The following is a 22,529-nucleotide window of genomic DNA, read 5'->3' on the forward strand; positions in this document are numbered from 1 at the left end:
ACAAGGCGGGGGCAGGGCTGTGTTGTGACTTTCAAGGGCCTTTTTGCTCCCATGGGCCTCGTCCTCTGTGAAAAACTATTTAAAATTACATTTTACAACTGCAGTGGCATAATTATATTAATATTACATATTAAAGCAATTTCTTCAACTTACAAGTTTTTATTTTTCTCCCCTTCTGATTTTGAGAGAAACAAAAGCATTGTCAGCCCATAAAATGTTATGGCCCTCAGCACTGGTCCTGCAGTGCTGTGGAGCCATCCGCCCGGGCGGTGGGGTGGAGGCAAGGAACAGATGAGGGGCGCCTGAGCCCAGCTGTGACGGTGCCGAGTCTGAGGTGCAGAGGGCCCTCCAAAACAGAAGCCACAGGAAGAGGAAGGTGTAAACTGGAGAAGGTCAGGGAGGGTTAGCATGTGTGGGTGAGCGGGGCTGAGCCAGGCTCCTGAGGTCACCAGCACTTGGGGGCCTCCCATGGAGGAGGCGCTCACAGAGACTGCAGGGGAAGGAGGGCAAGGAAACCGACCGGGATGGGAGGGATCAAGAAAGTCTAATAGCCTGGCTGGAAAACAGTGGCGGTCGTGGGGTGGGTACAGCCGGTGGACACTGCTGACTCCTCCGAGGTCATGGTGCTCAAGGCAGAACTAGAACAGAAATCAGTTTCTAACTACATAGTACTTATATATATATGTATAAATATTATATATAGGTTATATAAAAATATATATGTAGATTATATAAATTATTGTTTATATATATAAATATACAATTCTTTATATAAATCCAGCCTAAGAGATGATTTCTACTTTCACACACACACAGCTGTCCTCTCCTCACACAACTTATTTGATGTTTCTGGACAGATATACACACTCAAATTTAGATATATTATACTCTTGCTCAGAGAAGGCAATGGCACCCCACTCCAGTACTCTTGCCTGGAAAATCCCATGGATGGAGGAGCCTGGTGGGCTGTAGTCCATGGAGTCACAAAGAGTTGGACACGACTGAGCGACTTCACTTTCACTTTCCACTTTCATGCAATGGAGAAGGAAATGGCAACCCACTCCAGTGTTCTTGCCTGGAGAATCCCAGGGATGGGGGAGCCTGGTGGGCTGCCGTCTATGGGGTCACACAGAGTCGGACATGACTGAAGTGACTTAGGAGCAGCAGCAGCAGCAGCATACTCTTGCTGCTTTTTCACTGTGTAATGAGTCATCACAAGCCTAGTGGTTCACACAGCACCTACTTAAACCTGCTTCTGCAGGGCATGGGTGAGATTCTGTTCAGGATACCACAGTCAGCATTGCTGGCTATGTGTGCATGGTTCCCTGCTGGTATGAACTGGCAGAGGGGTCTCTCAGTCCCTAGAGGTCACTGCCCTCCCCTCCTGGGCCCCTTCCAGCCTCAAAGCTGGCAGTGGAGACTCTGTCTTGAGTTGAATCCCTCCTGTGCTTCCAACCTCTTTGCCAGAAAGAGGTTGCTCCTTTAAAGGCTCGCCTCATTAGGTCAGATCCACCTGGGATCATTTCCTTTCTAAAATCAACAGATTCAGGGCCACAGTTATATCCACAGAATCATATTCCCTCCACAGCAACACCCAGGTCGGCATCTGAGTGAAGCACCGGGTGAGGCACTCCACATGGGGGCAGGATCTGTGGGCACCTTCAAGGTCCTCCTCCACCCACGGGGCTCACTGCCCAACAGCTGCGTGCCTATGACCATGGGCCCAAACACCATGGCTTATGAAGGGGACGCTCCCCCACCTCATTATTGTTAATAAAAGCAGCAGAGTGGTGGCAACATCAACTTTTATTCTCTGGCAAACAGATTGATTTCAATGTACAAGGATGCACATAAACCAGCAGAGACTCTCCCTACTGAAACACCCCACACTCTGAGGGCTTGCGAGTGTTTATTACTGCTGGGAACTCTGCTATGGTATAGTCTTTCTGTGTGTGTGTGTGTGTGTACATATGCTGACTATATTCTTAAATGGCTCTTTTTATATGTTGGAATTATAGATATTTTGAGATTTTTATGTTTTTGATGTTAAACACACAATCCAATTTAATCAAAAAAGACAAACTAAACATAATCATAGAAGAAGCACCCCCATCAGAACTACCCAAGCATAGGCCCATGTGGAACTCGACTGTTCCTGAGAGATCCCCCACCTCAGTCAGTGCTTATTAACATGCTGTGCATTAAGATCACGCCTGGGGGTGGCGACAGCCCCCACCTCCCCTGGAAATAACACACTTCTCCAGAAGCCATGACGCATCGTGGTATCACAGGACCGTCTCAGATGACTTAGCTTTGTTTGTCCACACAGGCAAGTCTGAACACTGGCAATTTCCCAGATTCCAGCCAGCCTCTTTCCAAGGAGTACTAAGCTGCTCCATCAGGAGAAGCGGGGAGGTGCAGGGTCAGACATCTCCCTTTTCCTATTAGGAAATGTGGAAGAGACTGAAAACTGGCATCAATGTGAGCCCAAGGAGGGTCTTGAACTGTGGCACTCAGTACTAGAAGATAATGAGTTTAAAGTGAATATAAAACAGGATCTATATTTAAATAAATAACAAAAATAGTAATGTCAAAAGTCTCAGCTGAGGGGTAGGGTTTTCAATGAAATGTCAACTGGGCAGTCAAAAAGTCACAAAAGGACTCAACCTGCCTGACAAGTGCCACTGGGTCAGCTTGGTCCAGCTCCCGCTGGCCTGAGTTTGCTCTTAGCTGGTCTAAGATGTGAACCTGTATCCCTGAGTGGGATGAATGAAAAAAAATCATAACCTTCTATGGATTCTTATACCTACCACACACCATTGCTCTGACTGGGGAAGATAGGCAACTGATTGTGTGCAAACTTGAGGGCCTCCCTTAAATAATCTCGTCAGACCCCGAGGAAGGCAGCACTGGGCACCACACACCTCCATACGCTGTGCTGGGGGCTCCCAAAAGACAGTGCCCAGGACACAGCACTCATTTAGATGTCTAACTGCTGCCTCTCCAGCTTTTCATAAAGTTCTCGCTCTCCATCCACCTATGCAGAGAGCATCATTACACTAGAACAGTTCCTCCTGCAGGGAGAGGCACAGGACAGCTTCCATCATCATGCAAAATGGAATCTGCAGTAGAGACTTTTACTATCTGAGCTACAGCTTGTTTGGCAAGTGTCTTTAGAATAGCAAAATGTATTTTTCAGGTGCCAAGCTTTTCACTTTTCCTTAAAAAAAAGTTTTTCTGGCTCCTATGATTGTTAACTTTTTCATATACACATTTAAAAAGAGGGAAGAAAATTATTAATACATGGTATTACATTTTGTCCCATGATATTATCACTGATATCATGTATTTTTTATTGTCATCATAACATAAAGAATCTCAGGAAACATGGATTACAGTGATAATACCTTGGGAGATGCCTGCACCACATGTCTGGCTATCTTAGCCTTACTTCCGAAACGCCCCAAGACCTCGTGAGACAGGACCTAGTTCATCACCACTTTTCCCCAAAAAACACTGCTTAGAGCTGTGATCACTGATGGTCTCAAGGGTCATGAAGATGTACTGGCTGAAAATTCCACTAAGCTGTCACTGGGCTTTGCTGGTCTTGACCACTGGTCCTACTTCTCCTGCAGAACAGAAGAGCATCGGGCTTCTCCACTGCTGGTGGGCGGCATATCTGGGGATGGGGAAGTCAAGTGTTAGGGACTGTAACCCTTTGCTTAAACTTTTTATTCATTAATGATACAGAGCAAGTAGAGGGTGTAATCCCAGAAATGAGGAAATAGTACAAGAATGCAGCATTAGCACACCTGGAAACCACGCAGAATGGGCACACGGAGATGGGTAGGGCTGTCACCTGTGGAGGGATGGCCATGCAGGAGAACCGTCAAGTTAAAGGTGCTCATTCACCACAAGAGGAACGGAGTCTGTCCAGGAGACTGGTGAGGGCACAGCCCTGGATTCAAGGAGCAAAGGCTCTGCCATTTACTGTGTGAGTTGGGGAGAGTTAACTGCTCTGAGCCTTGGTTTCCTCATTTATAAAGATAATAATACTCTGTACTTTGCAAGGCTATTATTGTTATGTGCAAGTTGCATACACAGAAATGATCTTTTTTATGGCAAAGCTTCATATCTGTGCTGTAACCTCTAGACACACATGGCTATTTTAATTTAAATTAACTAAAAGTTAAGAAAGATGAAGAATCCAATTCCTCAGTCGCAGTAGTCAAGCACTCAGTCTACATGAAAACAGGGGCTGCCAGGGTGGAGCAACAGATATAGGGCGTTTCATCATCATGGGAAGTTCTACTGGACATGCGGACTCACACCCTCTTTGGCTCATCAGCCTGGTTTTCCAGCAAAATCTCTATGACATCACTTCACTGACAGTTTTCACCACCAGTGTTTACTCATGCTACCTTTCACCATGGCCATGGCCAAGAAGGGCTCACGTGCTGAGACTGCTCTCTGCCCCGTCTTCTCTGGCTACACCTGCAGCACTACACACCCTTACAAGGACTTTGCTTTTGTTTCATCCCAAAGCTCAGCTAATAGGTGATTATGACTTTCAAAATGATGGATTGACGAGAAACTCTAATTCGAAAACATACACACATCCCAGTGTTCACAGCAGCACTATTTACAACAGCTAAGACAAGGAAGCAACCTAACTACCCACTCATAGATGAATGGCTAATGTGGTGTACATATACGGTGGGATATGGCTCAGTCATAAAAAAGAATGAAATAAGGCCATCTGCAGCAACATGGACGGACCTAGAGATGATCATACGTATCACTTCTATGTGGAAGCTAAAAATTTGATGCAAATGAACTTATTTACAAAACAGAAACAGACTTACAGACATAAACTTATGGTCACCAAAGGTGGGGAGAAGGATAAATTAGGAATTTGGGATTAGCAAACACTGCTGCTGCTGCTGCTAAGTCGCTTCAGTCGTGTCCGACTCTGTGCGACCCCATAGACGGCAGCCCACCAGGCTCCCCCGTCCCTGGGATTCTCCAGGCAAGAACACGAGTGGGTTGCCACTTCCTTCTCCAATGCGTGAAAGTGAAGAGTGAAAGTGAAGTCGCTCAGTCATGTCTGACTCTTAGTGACCCCATGGACTGTAGCCTTCTAGGCTCCTCCATCCACGGGATTTTCCAGGCAAGAGTACTGGAGTGGGGTGCCATCGCCTTCTCTGAACAAACACTACTATATATAAACTAGATAAACAACAAGGACCTACTGTACAGCACATGGAACTACACTCAATATAATAAACCGTAACTGAAAAGAATACGAAAAAGAATATATGCACATATTTAAATGAATCACTTTGTCGTTTACCTGAACTAACACAAGTTTGCAAATCAACTCCGTATCAGTGAAACAACAATGGACTGGAGGAGCGACAGGTGGGCTCTTTGTACCCTTCTGAATATAGTTCCTTGGGGAGAGGGCCAGGGTGTAATCTGATCCAGTTAGGGTCTGATTCACTTACATGGCACTTAATAATTTCTTTCTTGTCTCTGCTTCCCTATATGGTAAGGAGGGCTGGGCACACTAACCCATTCAACAGACTGAGGAAATGGTAGTGCTAAGCCGTGTGCTCATGGACACTGGGGTCTGTGACAGATGTACTGTGCCACAGCCAATCCCATCCTGGGACATAACCACATCTGACCTGCCCCAGACTGAGGCTGGCATCCCAGCCACTGCACAGTTAAACAGATGGGTAAATGTCCCGCCCAGTTTCTGACTCCACAAGCAAACTTCACTTGAGTTAATCAGTTTCATCCTGAGCCTCATTTTCCAAGTTAGTTTTAGGTCAGGAGTAACTCACTAGTACATAAAAAAATTAGAAGTTAAATAATAATTAAAAAAAAAAAAACCTTCAGTATAAATTCCTCAAAACTTTCAACATGAAAAGTCTGTCTCAAAACAAGGGCAATCAGTCATAACTGGTGTTAGAACATCAATAACACAACAATGAAGCTGGGTAAGAACCAGACAGCCTGTGTGTAAATTCGGGGCCCCAGTCTCTGGGTCACAGACCAGTACCTCCTGTCAGATCAGTGGTGGCATTAGATCAGAAATAAAGTGCATAATAAACGTAATACACGTGAATCAACATGAAACCATCACCCCCACCCCTGGTCCCTGGAAAAATTATCTTCCATGAAATCAGTCTCTGGTACCAAAAAGGTTTGGGGACCCCTGGGCTAAGAGTTCTCTCCCTGGGGACAGATCATGGCTCAGTGGCGGAGGGTGGGCTCCAGGGTTGGGAAGGCGGGGTTTAAATTCCAGGTCTGCCCCTTGAGGCTGAGACTTCGGACGAGGCAGAAAACCCCTCCAGGCCCCGGTTTCTCACCATGAAATAGGGGCAGGTGGTTATGAACAGGAGGGATGCGTGTAGTGTGCCTGAGTGTGGGGCCTGGCTGGAGGCGAACACTCCACGTATGCAAACTGTCCTTTTCTGAACTGCAGAAGCAGCTCATAAACCACGGCTTAGACTGAAGGGAGGAGGGGCTTCCAGAGCTGCTGGCCCAGCCACACAAGGTGTGGGGCCCCTCGTGGATACTTCCAGGGGCCCCTGGACACACCTAGTGCTGTGTACGGGGCAGGCGGCAGGGTCCACTGGCCTGAGGTCTCTGTTTTGATTTCTGGCTTCTGAAGTTTACTCCTCCAGGGCAGGTGCACTCAGTGAGCGAGAGACCGTGTTCGTCCAGAATGGTTCTACCCAACTCGGCACCCCGCACACGACCCTCCAGAGACTGGTCCCTAATAAAGCTCCACGTGGGGGCCCTACGCTCAGCCACACCCACCTCTGCCAGCTGCCCTTCCCCTCACTGCCTCCCTCGAAAGGGACCCTGGGTCTCAACTGTCGGGGCAGGAGGCCTAGCTCAACACATTCAAATGGGAGAACTCGGCCTTTTTGATCATATCAGTTTTTGGTTTTGTTTTTTTTTAATTAGGAGACTCTTTTCTTTTCCCCCCAAAGAGCCTCAGGGCTAAACAAATCCCCATAGGTCAGCACACCATTAACTACATGGTGGGTTGGTTTTTCCCACTGTGTTCTCAATCTTTTTGACACTACAGACAGAACAATAGTCTCTATGGAGATGGTTTCCTTTTGCACCCACAGAGGGGACACAAGGCTTCCAAGACAAGTGACCTCAGTGTCCCAGGCTGAGGACCACAGTCACCTGTTGACATGACTCCCCTGAACTGGATATGCACCCTTCTGTATAAACCTCTCCTTTCACCCTCACTCAGCTCACTGGGAGTACAGACGAAGCTCACTGGGAGCTGCTGGCCCAGCAGGCCTGTGACACAAAGACACTCTCTGCAGTGCCCCACACACCTCTGATCTGAATATGGCAGCAGTTTTGCAAAATGAAGGCATCCGCTGCGGTCTCAGAGCACAGAGCACTTGTGCCTGGGGAGCAAGACCATCTCAGTATTGTCAGAGCCTCATGTCACAAGTGATTTCCCGCATGCTTGTTCCACTGCTGTCAAAACATGGAGTCACACAGCCTAAAGCTCCTCCGTGGGATCTGTGAGGAGTACCCCAGGGTGTGGGCGCCCCAGAAGACGAAGGGCCTCCACCAGCCTTGAGGATTGTTCACTGTGGACAGAAACACACTGTGGGTTGCCTCGTTTTCCTGAAATGGACACTTCCAAGGCATGGAAATCCTCTTAGTGGGTGTCAGAGATGTCAGCCGTGTTTCAGATGCTACATTCACACATCCTGGGGGCAGGGTTCGGGGTGCCTCCTCCTCCTCTGAGGGGCTCCTGGGAACAGTGCCCACAGCATAGGGAGCTAGCCAGCACCTGAGCTCACATTCCTTCCTGCTCCCACCTATCAGCCTTGCGATTTGGGATAAAAGACTCAGTCTCTTAAGTGTTCTCAGGTGTAAATAAGGACAGAAAGATACTGGTCAAGATTGCATCCTGCTTGGAGGCCATGCTCAGCGCTGGCCTGCAGTGAGTAATCCTGGCTCCTGCCTGTCCCTTCAGTGTATGCTCTCATGGTCTGCCCTCCCATTAGGGCACCACATGCCCTGGTCTCTGCACCCCAGGAGACGTTCTTAGCCCCACAGGTGCCCTTCAACAGCCTCACACCCCTCCAGGGTTGCATCATTCACACTGTACTTAGGAATATTTTTTTAACTGATATTTTAAGTATAGCTGAATTACAATGTTGTGTTAATTTCTACTGTAGAGCAAAGTCACTCAGTTATACATACACACACATTCTTTTCCATTATAGTTTATCGCAGGATACTGAATATAGTTTCCTGTGCTACACAGCAGGACCTTGTTGTTTATCCATCCTATAGCAGTTTGCACCAGATAATCGCAACCTCCAATCTTGCCCTTCCCTACCCTTCTCCCCCCTGGCACCCACAAGTCTGTCTCTGTGCTGTGAGTTCATTTCTGTTTCATAGATAAGTTTTAGATTTCACATGTAAGCAATATCATATATTTGTCTTTGTCTGGCTTACTTCACTTAGTATGATCATCTCTAGGTTCATCCATGTTGCTGCAAATGGCATTATTTCACTCCTTTTTCTAGCTGTGTAGTATTCCATTGCCTTTATTCCTCATGAATATTTTTCATCTTCTGCCTCTCCTACGAGGGAGGCCATGAGGGTTCCCTTCACCTCCAGGCCTTCAGTGCCCAGCACAACACTAATCCCATAAAGTGTGGTTAGAAAACAATCTGCACTTAGGTTTTCCTTCATAGAGGTCTTGTTTTCCTGTCTATCTTGTAAGCTTTTTGATAACTGGGATGTCTTTGACTTTAGAAGAAAAAAAAAAAGCTGGCAAACCCCTTAGGCTCTAGAGAGGCAAGGTTCAAGAAGCAGTCATGGTCCCTGCCCTCCGCGAGTTCAGAATCCAGGAGACCTGAGATACACACAGGCTGTGTGAGTCAGTGGCTAGCAGAAATCCCTCTGCAGTGGAAATGATAGGATGGAGACAAAGATATATTGAGAGAGTCCTATCCACCTATCAAGAGATATAGGTATTTATTTCAAGAAACTGATTGATTATGGAGGTTTGTTAAGTCCAAAATCTCAGGACAGCTGGCAGGCTGGAGACCCAGGTTAGAGTTGCAGTTCACATCCAAGGCCGTTTTGCTGGCAAAATTTCCTCTCCTTTCTATTTAGGCCTTCAACTGATCTGATGAGGCCCACCCACATGATGGAGAGCAATCTGCTTTACTCAAAGTCTACTGATCCAAATGTCAATCTCATCTATAAATACCTCCACTGGGACATCCAGAATAGTGTTTGACCAACTATCTGGGTACTGTGACCCAGCCAAATTGGCACAAAATTACCCATCACACCCTCTGAGCCCTGCTCATGCCAGAAGGTAAAACCAGAAAGGCCAGGTTGGGAAAGAGAAGAGGAACAGGCACTCATGGGCATCCTGCAACACCAGCACTGTCTGAGTCTGACGCAGAGTTCCTGGGAACGCTACAGGTGACCAAAAGCACTCCTCGTGCATGGAATGAGGGTAATAGTGCTGGGACCAGGGGACAAGTACATACATTGTCCCGGCCCCTCACCTCCTGTTACTAGGAGTCCCACAGGCACAGCAGACAGAGCAGCCTGACGGGGGCAGTGTGACCAGTGCTGCCCATTCGGTGACCCCTCCCCGAGCCGCAGCAGCATCCACGGTGCATCTGAAAGGTGCTTTGCGTGCAGGGAGCTCACTCTGTCTGTGCGACAGTGTATCGTTCCCTTACTAAGAGAGGTGCTCCCAGCTGTTCTGTATGATGATGAAGTTCCGGTGGTGGTGGCTACACAACACAGTGAGTGTACTTAATGCCACTTAATGGTCAATTTTATGTTATGTTTATTTTATCACAGTAAAAAAAAGATATGCTCCTTCAGAATAGGCCCACATACACCATACAAATCTCACCCCCCACTCACATGACAACTTGCCAGATTATCAGAAACCCAAAGGCCCACTCCTACAGGCAGCGGTCTCCATCACAGGGCAAAGTGGATGGCCTCACGTGGCTGCTCCTCAGCCCTGAGCGCTGCAGGCGGGCACTGAAACATGCTGATCTATTTCCCAGTGTTTGGTGCATGGTGAGACACCAAGATAGACATCTTGGAGCCAAGCACTTTGCAGTGAGCAGGCCTTCAGCGCAAGTCTACAAATGTCAGATGGGAGAGCAGGCCCACCACGAGTCAGACCCCACATACAAGGCTTCTGGAAGGAGGGCTAGAGGGGAGATCTGAGGATAGATGAGGCAGCACCACCTCACTGAGTGGGATGGCATCTCCATGAGGCATCTCCACTCTGTCTCTGAAGTGACCACACCTTCTCTGATGCCTTCTTTCTCCTGGGAACTTTTTACTCCCTGCCTCTTGCACTCCCAGAAGTGAAAGATATTAACTTGTTAATTTTCAGGATAATATATTTAATTCCATCTCTTCTTCCACATACCTCCCTACAGTCTCTTCATGAGTTATATCACATAGGACTTTTAACCACTTTCATATGATTCCCCTTCAAATGAACTCAAGAGCAGTAGACATATAAGGTATTAAAAACACTGGGGTTCTTCTCGGCACTCTCCCTTTCAACAGCACTGTCTAGCTAGCTGTTTGCTTCCCTTCTTATGCAGGTGCCCTGTGGGGATGTACTCACTCATCTGAGGGTTGGAGTTGACCTTTACTGGGACCACTTGAGAAATCACTGACCAATCTGGAATACTTTTCTCACTTAACCCTTGGTCTTGAATCTTTCAAGTGGAGCTAATCACCTGGACTTACCTCAAAAGCATGCAGTCCAGCCAGCACATCTTTCAGTCTTGGCTGAATGACATCATAAAGCCGAAGCCAGGCCTTGGCCTCCCCAGAAATATACCTGTAAATCCCCGTCCCTTCCAGGTATCAGCTGAGTCCATGACAGGTGAAAATAAGAAAGTTACCTGGTCAGCTTTGCAGACCCTAGCTGGCAGGCCCCAGGGGAGTTCTGTTACTGTGTAACAGACAACCACATTGCTCAGGGGCATGTGATACATGGCTCCAGGTGGTTTCCCAACTCCGTAATCCAGCCTGGACATTTGCTCATGGTCAGAGCAGAGAGGAGAACCATGCACACCCTCTCTCCAGCCCCTTCACGTACCACGTCTGCTGCATCCCATCAGCCTCGGATCTGCTACCAGTGAGAGGACAGCAGCGGGCAGAGGGCCATTTGGGCAGCAGGCTGGCCACAGGCTCTTTAGGTTTAGCTGCTTGGATTCTCCAGTGGATAAAATCATTTAGAATAATTTATTTAACAAATTAAAATGAAGAAAACATGCTTGCATACATTACCCCATACATAATACTAAAAAAGTTAAGAATCACAGAACTCTGCATTGGAAGGGGCCTCACCGATTAAGTTACCCCACCCCTTCACTCTACAGATAAGGACACTGATATCCAGGGCAACTGGGAGTCAGCTTAGTTCACACAGAAAGCAGCAGAGCTCGGCCTCAGGACCTAGGAGGGGCCCCTGGACAGAGCAGCACTGAGCCACCTCATCTGGGAAACGTAGAGGGTGTAAGAACAGAGGAGATGCAAATATGAAGGCTCAGGGGGTGGGAGGCACCCCCTGCCCCTCGCACCACGGCTGGATCTTCCAGAGTTAGGGCCTGGGGAACCAAGACAAGGGTCAGGATGCTAAAAAGACCACTGTCCCCAGGCCACGTGGGTCCTCTGCAGGCAGAGGTCTCCCTCCCTACTTTGCTGCCACCACAGGCACCTTCATCTGGACCAGAGAAGTGGGGAGGCCAAGAAAGTCCTCACTCCACCTGCCATGAGACAGATGAAACAAGGGTACCTGCGCAAATGGGGCTTCCTGTTGCCTCGGCCATAGTGGAGGCAAGACCAAGAATGGGAGCTGCCAGCTTCAATTTTGGCTTCTAAATTCAAACCCTCAAGCTGCACAAAGCCTCCTAGAACCAGAGAGTTTTCAAAATAAAAGGAAACTTCAAGGTACCAATCCAAACCCTTTACTTTATAGATGGGGATTTTATAGATTTCATAGAAACTAGAAGGAAACTGCACACACAGAGAGAAGGAGACCTGAGGCCTTGCAGGGAATGGTCCTGACTCCTCGCTACTCATTAAATTTACAGTAAAAAGGAAATGGCACCAGAGGCACACAGAAGCCACATGTGAACATTCTATCAAAAGCCACACAGGCAGACTCCTAAGAAGGCAGAGCCATGATTTCACTGTCTGGCCGATGCTGCAGGCAACAGCACTCAGTAAGAATTTATTCAAAGAATGACTGAATGTCATACATACAGTGAAATGGACTCCCCAATCCCCAGAGCAGTGTCACCACATAGGATACTACAGAGTCAGCAGGTGCTGTGCGGGAACGGAGAGCCCAGGCGGTACGTCCGGAGTGGTTTCCACTCTGGGATGGGTCCCTGTGATAACAGTCTGCAGCCTGTAGGTGAGGCCAGCTGGAGACCCCAGGCCCAGCCTCACCTGAGGCCCTGAAGCCCAAGGGGAAGGTGGGCTGCTGCAGGGCACATGCACAGGGGCACATCCAGAGGAGATGCTCAGCTTAACCTTCCTATGACTCCTTCCCTGTGGGGGCAGGAGCTATGCCAACCCTCATGCCTTGGGCCTGGCGCTGCAGCCTGGCAGGGCAGTGAGGCAGGGTCTGCTTTGCCAGCCCCACTCCCTCCTATGTGCTCGGCCCCCTGCCTGCTCTAGGAGCTCAACGTCTGACGCTGTTCCTGCAGCAGAGCTTGGCCACCTCTTCCAAAACAGAAGAGCAGAGCAGGGAACATGTGGCATGGCTGGCTCAGAAAACCGTGCTCCTCAGGCCACTGCAGCCCTGAGGAGGTGTCCTCGGGACTGGAAGGGAGGACAGGGACCCGGTGTGGGGTGGGGGCCTTTCTGGGATATTACACGGGGTGCTCTCAAGAGTCACGGAAGCCACCTCTCTGCCCACTGTTCTGGTGAAGCCGCTGGCTTACACTGCACGTACGGAGCCCTGATCTGTGTTTACAGCTGTTATTTAATCAGAGGGGCTGGGGTGGGCATGAAGGAACATGCAGGGGACAGTGCCAGCTACCCCCATTCCCCTGCAAGGAAAAGAGCAGCCCAACCCAGCCTCAGCTGCAGCACCCAGTGAAGCACAGTGACCAGGGTAAGTAAGCAAGTTCACTGGTTACCAAATCCTCCCTGCCCTCTGGGGCCGGCCCAGGGCTCACCTGGATGATGAAGCCGGTGGAAGAGCACTGCCGGACCCAGAGGCTAAATTTCCGCTTTTTCCTCTTCCGCAGCTCCCTCTCCGTGCACGTGGCAATGAACACAGGGTCCTCGTCAATCAGGGGTTCATGTAGCACCTGCCAGGAAAGGCAAAGCAGAGACTCAGGAAGGCAGCATGAGCTCAGGGGCTCATCAGATCTGGGCTCAAATCTAGTCTTTGCCTTTGATCAGCTGTGTGACCTTGGCTAAGTTACTTGATTTCTCTGATCCTGAGTGTCGCTGGGTCTCCTCAGTTGTCTACACCAGTGTTTGGGGGAGGATTAAGTAAGAAACTGTACGTAAGGCACTTAGCAAGTACTTAGTAAATGGAAATCGTCATGATACTTAGTTATTGGCGTAAGGTCCTCAGTCCAAATTCTCACTTGGGAGAGGGACCTCCCAGCTAAACATGCCCACAGAGGGCAGCTGCTTCCTTTCAAGGAAGACCTTTCCACTGACGGATGTTCCAATTGCTCACTAACTGAAAGCTGATCTACATCTAACCTAAACCTACTGACCTGACTTCTCCCCTGTGAGAAATGGAGACAAACACATGATTTCTTTAGGTTTTCTGAACAGCTCTCACACTAGCCCCTGACCTTCTTTTTCCCAAGTCAAACATTCTCTTTTTAAAAACCATTCCTGAAATGACCCAGTTCCCTCGTTGCCATGGCCCAGCCTCTGGCTCTCCCCCAGGTCATCATGTCTTTTCCGACATGGGACTCCCCAGGCAATTTTTAAACTCACTTCACCTCTTCCTGCTTTTTGATGGCATGATAATAGGACTTTTTTTTTGTTTTTCAATTATAAGACAATGAAGCAAAAAGAAACGGCATAATAAAAACAGGTTCCCAGGGGGGTTAAAGTTCTGTTTTTGCAAGCTAAAGCTTTGAGGGAGACTTTTGGGTAAATTTTAGGAACCTGCTACACTTCCCTTCCAATCCAATTTCAAGCATACTTACAAACTGGTACGTATGTGTGTGGTTCAACGAAATGTATTGACAGAATGCTAGAAACACTATGATTCCAAGAACTCTTCACAACTCTCTGGATCAGGGGCTGGCAAACTGCAGCCCAGCCCACTCCCCACTGTAAATCAAGTTTTACAGGTGCCCACCGTGCCCTTCACCAATGTATTGTCAGTAGCTGCTTTCAGGCTACAAGCTCCGAACACAGACCACATGGCCCTCCAAGTCTAAAATACCTGGCCACTGTGAGCCAGTGCCACTCTCCATCAGGGCTTTTCAACTTGAATGAACAAACTAGTCACCTGGGAATCTTACTGAAATGTGGCTTCTGTTCCAGTAAGTTTGGGGCAGAGCCTGAGTTTCTGCATTTCCAACAAGCTCCCAAGTGACGTCAGAACGTGGCCTGATGACGGCAGAACAGAGATTAACACTCACCAGTTGTGACACGGGCAGTAGCCTTCCATTCTCCTATTAACGTTAACTTGAAATCCACTTGAGAAATAACTGCCCTGCAGTGTTGGGTCTCAGGCGTGCACAACCAGCCCCTGCAGTTTTCTGTTGTTGGAAGCAGGAGCTGTTGAACAAGGCCTGCCTTGCCTTGAACTCATGAAGGGGAGGCTGGAGAAGCTGACCCATGCCCAGCTCCACGCGGCTCATCAAATATTCAAAGCCCATTTGGATCCACTCTAGAAGGATGGCCAAAAGTCCCACACATGGGCTGGGGGAGTGGTGGATAAGCAGAGTGGGGTGGATGAGCAGAGTGGGGAAGATGAGGCCCTCTCCCAGCTCTTCAGAAAGCTGATGTCCTCTATTCCATCTGCATTTACCACAGCACAGAATCTATTCAAATTTATATTTCATAAGACGTTTCACCAAAGTAAGAGAGTCAGCAGTAGCTCCTGGCCTCCATGGCTTCTTCTCTTTCCCACCCTCCTTGCGGGAATGTGGAGCAGTCACAGTGCAGGGCAGGGCACTCTACAGAGCTCCAAAAACTGCCTCCTCCCCGCCAGGCTGCAGGGGGCCAGCACCACCTCACCCAGTGCTGTGTCCTCAGGCCCTCCTTGTGTGACACGCTTGGGTGAGGGGCAGGTATTGGGCAGGGGAGACAAGGCAGTTGTGTACTTTCACAAGCCCTCCCCAGATCCTCCTCTAACTAACCTGCCCCCAGGCTTGAGAAGATGCGTTCAGTCTCCGCATTCAGTATCCGTGTATGAATACTCGTGCGTGGGCACATACCACAGCTGGGGACTCTCTGAAGACTTTGTAAACTCACCCAAAGGGTCAGATTTGCTGGAATAAAAAGGAGACTGCAGGGCAGAGGGTGTGTGTGAGGGTGCTGTGTGCTGAGGTCGGGTGTGTGTACGGTGGGGATGCAGAGCCACTCCTGGGAGTCGGGAACACACCAGCCACATGTCTGGTGGGGGTGGAACAGGGGCTGTTCCCACTGGTCTCACAGGCAGAGTGAAGTCGCGTCAACAGAGCCCTGAGGCCTCAGGGGAGGTGAGCGGCGACTCGCAAACATACCTTCTCCTTGAATGGAATGTTTCAGAGCCAACTGGAAAGCCAGGAAAGCTTGAAAGTTTCCTTTGTCTCACTTAACAAAGACATATGTGATGCTGATGTTTCTGTGTGTAAGGATGAGGCAGAGAGGCTGAGCGTGTGCCCAGAGCCACCACCTCAACAGCCCATGTTGGTAGGACCCCAGCACATAGAAAGGCCCGAGGGTGCTCCACACACTGCATGCACGCTTTCTGGTCTCATCCCCTTTATCTGATCCTGCTCCAGCCTCCTGACAGAGCTGGCTCAACAGGGGCCCAGAGTTGGGAGGAAGAGGAAATTCCAGGTGGTCATCAGCACATTGGAAAGCTGACCCCAGGGATTCTGACTTCCCCTCTGCCTCAAGTTCTATCTGTTGGGTGGTTTGTACTAGGTACTGTTTGCCCCCCAGACTCCCTTTCCACCTTCCCACCCTGCATTGGGGACTGGAGGCCAACCTCTTATAAACCACATCCCGGGGCCCTGCCCCCAGTGCCTGCCTTTTGTGGCTACAAGAGAGGGATGAACAAGAGACTGGGGCCCTGCCTGCCTGTGCCATCCAGCCCCTCAGGCTGAAGCCATCACTCCCCCTCCTCAGCACTGCGGCTTCCCGCTGTTGCCAGCCCAGGGGATCGCCACCTTGATGATCCGCCTAAACCCTGAAGGTCCACAGTCCCTGCTTCCAGTTCTCTGTAACTGCCCTTCTAGAACACAGCATTTGTTTCCTGCTGGGATCCTGACCACCACATAGAGCATGGGCTGGAAAATGGTAGCAACAAGAACAAATACATTTGTAAGTACAAAGGCAAAAAACTAAATAAAATTTTAAAAAAAGAAAAAAGCAAAGGGAGGAAAAAAAAAAAGAACCTGACATGACCAGAGAGCCACTCCCCAATCTAAAGCTCATGTCAGTCCCTCTTTTTTCTGTTTCATCAACTGGATCCAAAGAAAAGATGAGGGCAGCAAGAATAAAGTGACCACCTCTTCAGGGTCTCTGCTCACAGCCGTCTGCGGGCACAGGAGGGCAAGACCCAGGGGGGCAGCACTGCCCCATCACAGCACCCCTGTCTGGGGTGGGAGGGGGTGAGTCCACACAGCTCAGAATTTGCTAGTGGGTGCTGCAGGTGCCCACTGGCCAAGCAGACCCCAGGGACACACACGCAGGTGGCCGTGGGGATCGCCTGGGATGTAGGTCTCAGTGTCTGATGCTGCTGCTCCAGAAGGATCAGACAGCACGGGGTGGGGTCGGTACCTGGCAGGCATACAACAAACATGCGTATAATCACCAGTACAGCTCGTCTAGGGGCTGGAAGGGCCTTCAGCAGCCTCATCTTCAGGCTGTTAAATACCAATCACCTAAGGAGCTGGTTGGTTAACTCTCGAAAGACACTTAGGCTTAGCAAGCACTCAGACCTCTCCAGCAGCTCTTCTAATGTTTGACTCCAGTATGGTCAGAATATTGTTTTTTCCCCTTGCATCCCAGCCAATGTGTCTCTGGTTTGGCTCATTTTCAACCAAGCAAATATTCAGTGAAACAAACAAACATAAAAACCACGCCCAGCCCTGTACTTGGTCCTGTAGAGCCTGTTATGTAAGGCAGAGGTTGTGTCCCCTAAGACCTCACGTCTTGGTAAAGAAGCAAAGTGAGGGCCAAGATCAAACAGCATTTGCTGCCCTGTAAATAGCGGAAGGATTTGGAAAACTGGGAATCACAGGGGGCCCTGGAGCTGGGAAGCCTGCAAAGGCAGAGAGGGCATTATCTTCCCCACAGAAACCCCATGCTTTAAAGCTGTGCAGTGAAGGTAGGATAGGAAATTTGGAGTATATCTCTAAGAGAACTGCAAAAAGAACTTGAGGCTCATTACAAAGGCCCTTAAGGAAAAGTGGGTGGGTAGGTAGATCTTTAAATGTACAAATGAAAGAGAAGTAAGATTTTTCTCTCCATATGAAACAAGTCAGAGGGAATTTGGCTCACTTAGGCCAGGAACCTCCTGATGATCTGGTTACAGCAATCTCTGGGAAGAGTCACCCTGTCAGTTTACCAGACCAGCAGAGCAACTCTGAGGATGACTTCTGGAAGTTTGTCACCACAGCCAAATGCGACTGCCATAGTCCCCTGGAGGCCAGGGCTAGGAGCCAGGAACTGAGAGCAAACACAGCACTGTTTAGGTAGTGAGGAAGGCAAGGGGCTGTGACGGTCAGGGTCATGGCTGACAGCTGGCTGCAACTCCCTCAAAGGCATTCACTCTCCATGCACGCCGGGTACCCAGCACTTGGGCCACTACCCTGGCCTGAGAACACTGGACCCCAGCCTCCTTCCCTGCACCCCTAGAAGGCCGCTCACTTTCCTTCACAACCAGCAGATGAGCACGGTACTCAGAGAATACAAGAAAATGAACATTACCCTGTGCAAACCATAGCTGAGAAAGAAAGGATAATTAATGGAAAAGCAGGACGAGGAGAAAAGAGGAGGGAAACCCTCTTGGAGCAGAATGCTAAATGTGGTTTGGGGCTGTTCTTCCATCACCTTCCTCTAATCAGATGGGGACGGGATGGGCTGTGGCCACGCAGGGATTCCCCGGAAGTGACCTCGGGGTACAGGCGGGATGGAGGAAGCCACTGACTGACACCACTGCCTCCCTGCCCACTGCCACCCCGGGAGGCCCGGCATGGGGCCCACGGCCTCACCTGGGTTTGGGAAGGCCTGAAGGCCGAATCGAAGCCACTCTGCAGGGAGTCCAGGAAGGGCTGGACCTTGTAGAGGCCGTGTGTGGTCTGGCTGGAGCGGAAGGCCACAACGTGGAAGTACTTGAGGATCTTCTCGAAGCGGGCCTGGCTCATGACCAGTGCAAGGCTGCGGTTGCTGTAGAAGCCGCCGCTCCAGATGCTGAGGACCGACTCGCAGTGGGAGGTGCTGGTGGAGATGACGTAGCCAAGGAACGCCTTCATCTCCGGCAGCGTCACGTCCACCCAGGCCCCGTCGCTCCCGAACCGCTCCTGGAACTTCTTGGCGTACAGGTTGGTCTGCACCACCATGTTCTTGAGGACGTTGTCAGGGACGAAGAGCTGGAAGAAGTCCATGGCGCTGGCGCTGGGGGGCATCTTCCGGGTGGGACCTGGACAGGCAGGCCAAGCGCTACTGCTACGGCCACCGCGTCCCCAAACTGAGCCTCCGCCCAAGCGCCACCGCCCCCACCCCCACGCCCTCCCGGGAGGACCCAAATACCCATCCGGAAGCCGTCCTGCCCACCCTCCAGACAGGATACCTCACTGCTGCTCTCTGGGCCCCGTGTCCCCACCGAATCCTGCACACGCCTCCCCATCCCACCCTCACAGACCCGGCAAACCCAGAAACATGACCAGAAGAGAAAGACGCACAGGGGAGAGCAGTGGAGACCCAAAGACACGCTGAATTCTGAACAAAGAGCTCGGCACGTCTTTCTCGCTCTCATTTCCTTGTAAATTAAGGTGACTTTGGAATGCTTTTTACCACTTAGGGCCTGAAAGATTCCATTCAGGTGAGAGCAATTTATCAGGCACTCTCTACCTGGTAACTCTAAATTTATTAGTAAATAAATCTGAAGGGGCTTATTTAATTTCACCAATTCAATAAAAAATAGTTTTTACAAATGCTGGGACAGTCTTTAGAAATACATACACACATACACACATCCTTAAGAAACATCACTTTCAACTCCAGGTAAACCAGGCTAACAGTATGTAGAGACTTAAAGGAGAAAGCGTTGCTTCCGTTGCATCTGTATGTGCTGTGCTGTGCTTGGTCACTCAGTTGTGTCTGACTCTTTGTGACCCCATGGACTGTAGCCATCCAGGCTTCCCTGTCCATGGGGATTCTCCAGGGGATCTTCCCAACCCAGGGATCAAACCTAGGTCTCCCACATTGCAGACAGATTGTTTACCGTCTGAGCCACCAGGGAAGCCCTAATGATTTATAATAAAAGCTGTGCAAATTCTTCAGAACTTTAACCCCAGCCCCACCCCAACCTTTCTCTACTACTGATTTAGACAGCCTCTGAAAAACAACTTTTCTACAGCAAAATTAAGGCTGACAATGTACAGGAGACATCCTAGGTCTTACTAATAAGTTCAGATGGGCAGATTTGGGAGGTGAAATTCTAAATTTATTTCTCACTGACTGCACAGTCTTGGGCAGATTTCATCTCTCCTGTTCGTAAAATGGGCACAGTGAGAGCAGCCTCACTGGGCTGTCTGTGGGGCAGGATGACTGGAGGATGCAGGGAAAGCACTCAACACAGTGCCTGGCCCTACAGAGGTACCTATGACTAGGTAACCGCTACTGAGACAGTATCCACAGGAAGCCAGAGATGGCGGGCTGAGGGCTAGAGAGTGCTTTAGTTGTCCTCCTTTTACAGAAGAAGAAACCGAGGCCCAGAGAGCAAAGTGGCCACCATATCTTCTTTCACCAGTCATTTCTTAGAAGGGCTCCAGACAGTCCTGGTGCAACAGGCATCGGCCCAGGCTGACTGGACAGTGAGGCTGGGAAGACGGCCTCTGCTCCACAGCCACTCTGCTTGAAATAATTTTATTTCAGTGAACCTTATAGCTGCTGGTGGGTGAAGTCATAAATTATTCAGGGGTAGCTCTCAAAAAGGAGGAAAACCAGCATTTTAATTGCTACATCATGCTGAGTAAGCAGAATGAAATTTTCTCTTCCAAAAGTTATGTTTAAAGTCATTTTGCCTCCCAGGCCATTTCAAAATGAATTCACACAACAGACCCAGGCCTGGCCAACTGCTTAATGAAGAAACAAGGAAGCAGCAGACACACTCTGAACTATCTGATTTGATTTACGAGCAGCCTCTGCGGCCTTCTTCAGTAGTTGTGGCTCTTCACGTGTGAAGTGTTGCGCTGGGCAGTCCCTGGGAGGGAAGCGGGGCAGGGACAGTGGGTCCCTGCCACCAACTAACAGAGCCCTGAAGGGGGGCAGATCCCCAGCCAAGGTGAGACTCCCTCACTTTTGAGTCACTGACCAAGAGTTTTTCCAGGGATTAACTGTGCAGTCCTCCCATCAGCCCATTCTGCAGGTGAGGAAACAGGAGCTCAGGAGTGTGAGGACAAGCCCAAGGTCACCCACCACTAAGTTCTTACAGTGGTGACCTTTGACCCACAGAGCCCAGGGCCAGCCCAGTAGCCTGCTGCTGCCTGTAGTTACAAACCCCATCATCCTCTCATCCAAAGGGGACGTGGCTGTCTGCACACAGCAAGCACACAACTCAAGCCAGGTGCTTAGTCCTCACACCACAGGACCTCCCTCCGCCTCTGCAGTGGGCCGAGAAGGGTCCCAGAGCACAGCCAGGAGCAACTCTGGAGGGAAAGGAGACTCCACCTTGCAAAAAGGTCAAAGTAGCATGGAGACGGGGGAGGGAGCAGGGAGGCTGTGGGTTGGGGCGAAGAGCACTGCCTGCCCAGGTTAATCCTGGTGTCCAGCTAGTATACTGACACAGTCCTCTCCTCCTCCATGGTGTCACCATGCCATTCCTTAAGGCCCATCACCGCCACGAACCTGGTTTCCTCATCCTCCAGGGACCCAGGACCCCAGAGGCCCACAGACCAGGGGCACTGACAGTCACTCAGCAAAGCTCCACCCCCAGAGAGACACCCCAGTCCACCCCCAGCAAGGAAAACAACCTCAGCAGCAACTAGAAAAGCAGATGCCCCATTTGTAAAGGAGAATGTCACTCAAGGGTGGCAGGGAATATCACACTAGGGTGTCGTGGTCCCCTCAGCAATAGAATGGAGTAAGAGCGGTATTCGGTCCCCAGAAGTTCTCGATGTGGTGAGGGAAGCAAGCAGTGAAGAGTGACCAGGTGATGTCTGGCTGTGGGAGGCTGTGCCCACAAGACGACCCTGAATCCAGATCCTGGGGACAGGTCTGGGAGGCTCCCTGAAGGGGCCATGTGGGATAGGCTGTATGGGTGGAGAGGCATCAGCCTAGAGGGCTGGGGGTGGGGATGTCAGAGTCTTTCAGGCAGAGAGACCATCTCGTGCAGAGGCCCTGTGCCCAGAGCCAACGGCTCACATTTGGTGGACTGTGCAGGAGGGCGAGCAGCTGGAGGTGTCAAGGGGCACAGGGCCTGGGCTGGCCCCAGGGCTGGGCCAGTGAAGCGCTGTTAGCATGTGGACCACACTTGAGGGGGTCCCTTGCTGCACATGGAGTGGGTGAGGTCTGGGGCTACTCCTGAAGTCACCAGTGCAGCAGGGATCTGGCAGAGCAGGTGGGTGGCCAAGGCATGCCCCTCTGTTGGCTCCTCACCCAGTGTCCTCCAGGTGTGCTGCGCACAGCCAAGGACTACAGGTGAGTGAGGCTGTGGGGGGCCTGAGCCCAGGGTTGGAGGCCTCCTTCCAACAGCAGCCACATTCACTTCTCACTTTCATTTGTACACGATAGGCAACGAAGGTTCATCCCTTAAATTGTGCCTGGACTGAAATCCCAGGTTCCCACTATTCCTCCCTTTTGCTCCTCCCTGCCAGTCCCCCAGTTATCTCAGTCAGAAACCTGAACCACCATGAACCCCTGGTCTCCTGCACCCCTTATCTCCCCCACAGCACATCCTGCCCCACCTCCACACTGTGCAACCAACCAGCCCCTGCAGCTCCCCTACGCACGTGGCTGCTGCCTCTGGCCTGAACAATGAAAACAGCCTCCCCCAAGGGCATGCCCCCTCCCCAAATAATTGATGGCAACAGGGAAAT

The 22,529-nt window shown here is 50.2% G+C and overlaps 1 protein-coding gene across 3 annotated transcripts in view; it reads right to left on the reverse strand.

The window, feature by feature from the left end:
• PGBD5 (piggyBac transposable element derived 5) overlaps positions 1-22,529 on the reverse strand; it is a 97,691-nt gene that overhangs the window by 22,651 nt on the left and 52,511 nt on the right. For all 3 annotated transcript variants that reach the window (XM_070782174.1, XM_070782172.1, XM_070782171.1), the window contains exons 2-3: positions 18,483-18,910; positions 13,254-13,388 (exon numbers count right to left, since the gene is read on the reverse strand). In XM_070782174.1, coding sequence (XP_070638275.1) covers positions 13,254-13,388; positions 18,483-18,910 — 563 coding nt within the window. The remainder of the gene's footprint in view (positions 1-13,253; positions 13,389-18,482; positions 18,911-22,529) is intronic.

This window comes from Bos indicus, chromosome 28 (assembly GCF_029378745.1).
Source record: "Bos indicus isolate NIAB-ARS_2022 breed Sahiwal x Tharparkar chromosome 28, NIAB-ARS_B.indTharparkar_mat_pri_1.0, whole genome shotgun sequence".
NCBI lineage: Eukaryota > Metazoa > Chordata > Mammalia > Artiodactyla > Bovidae > Bos > Bos indicus.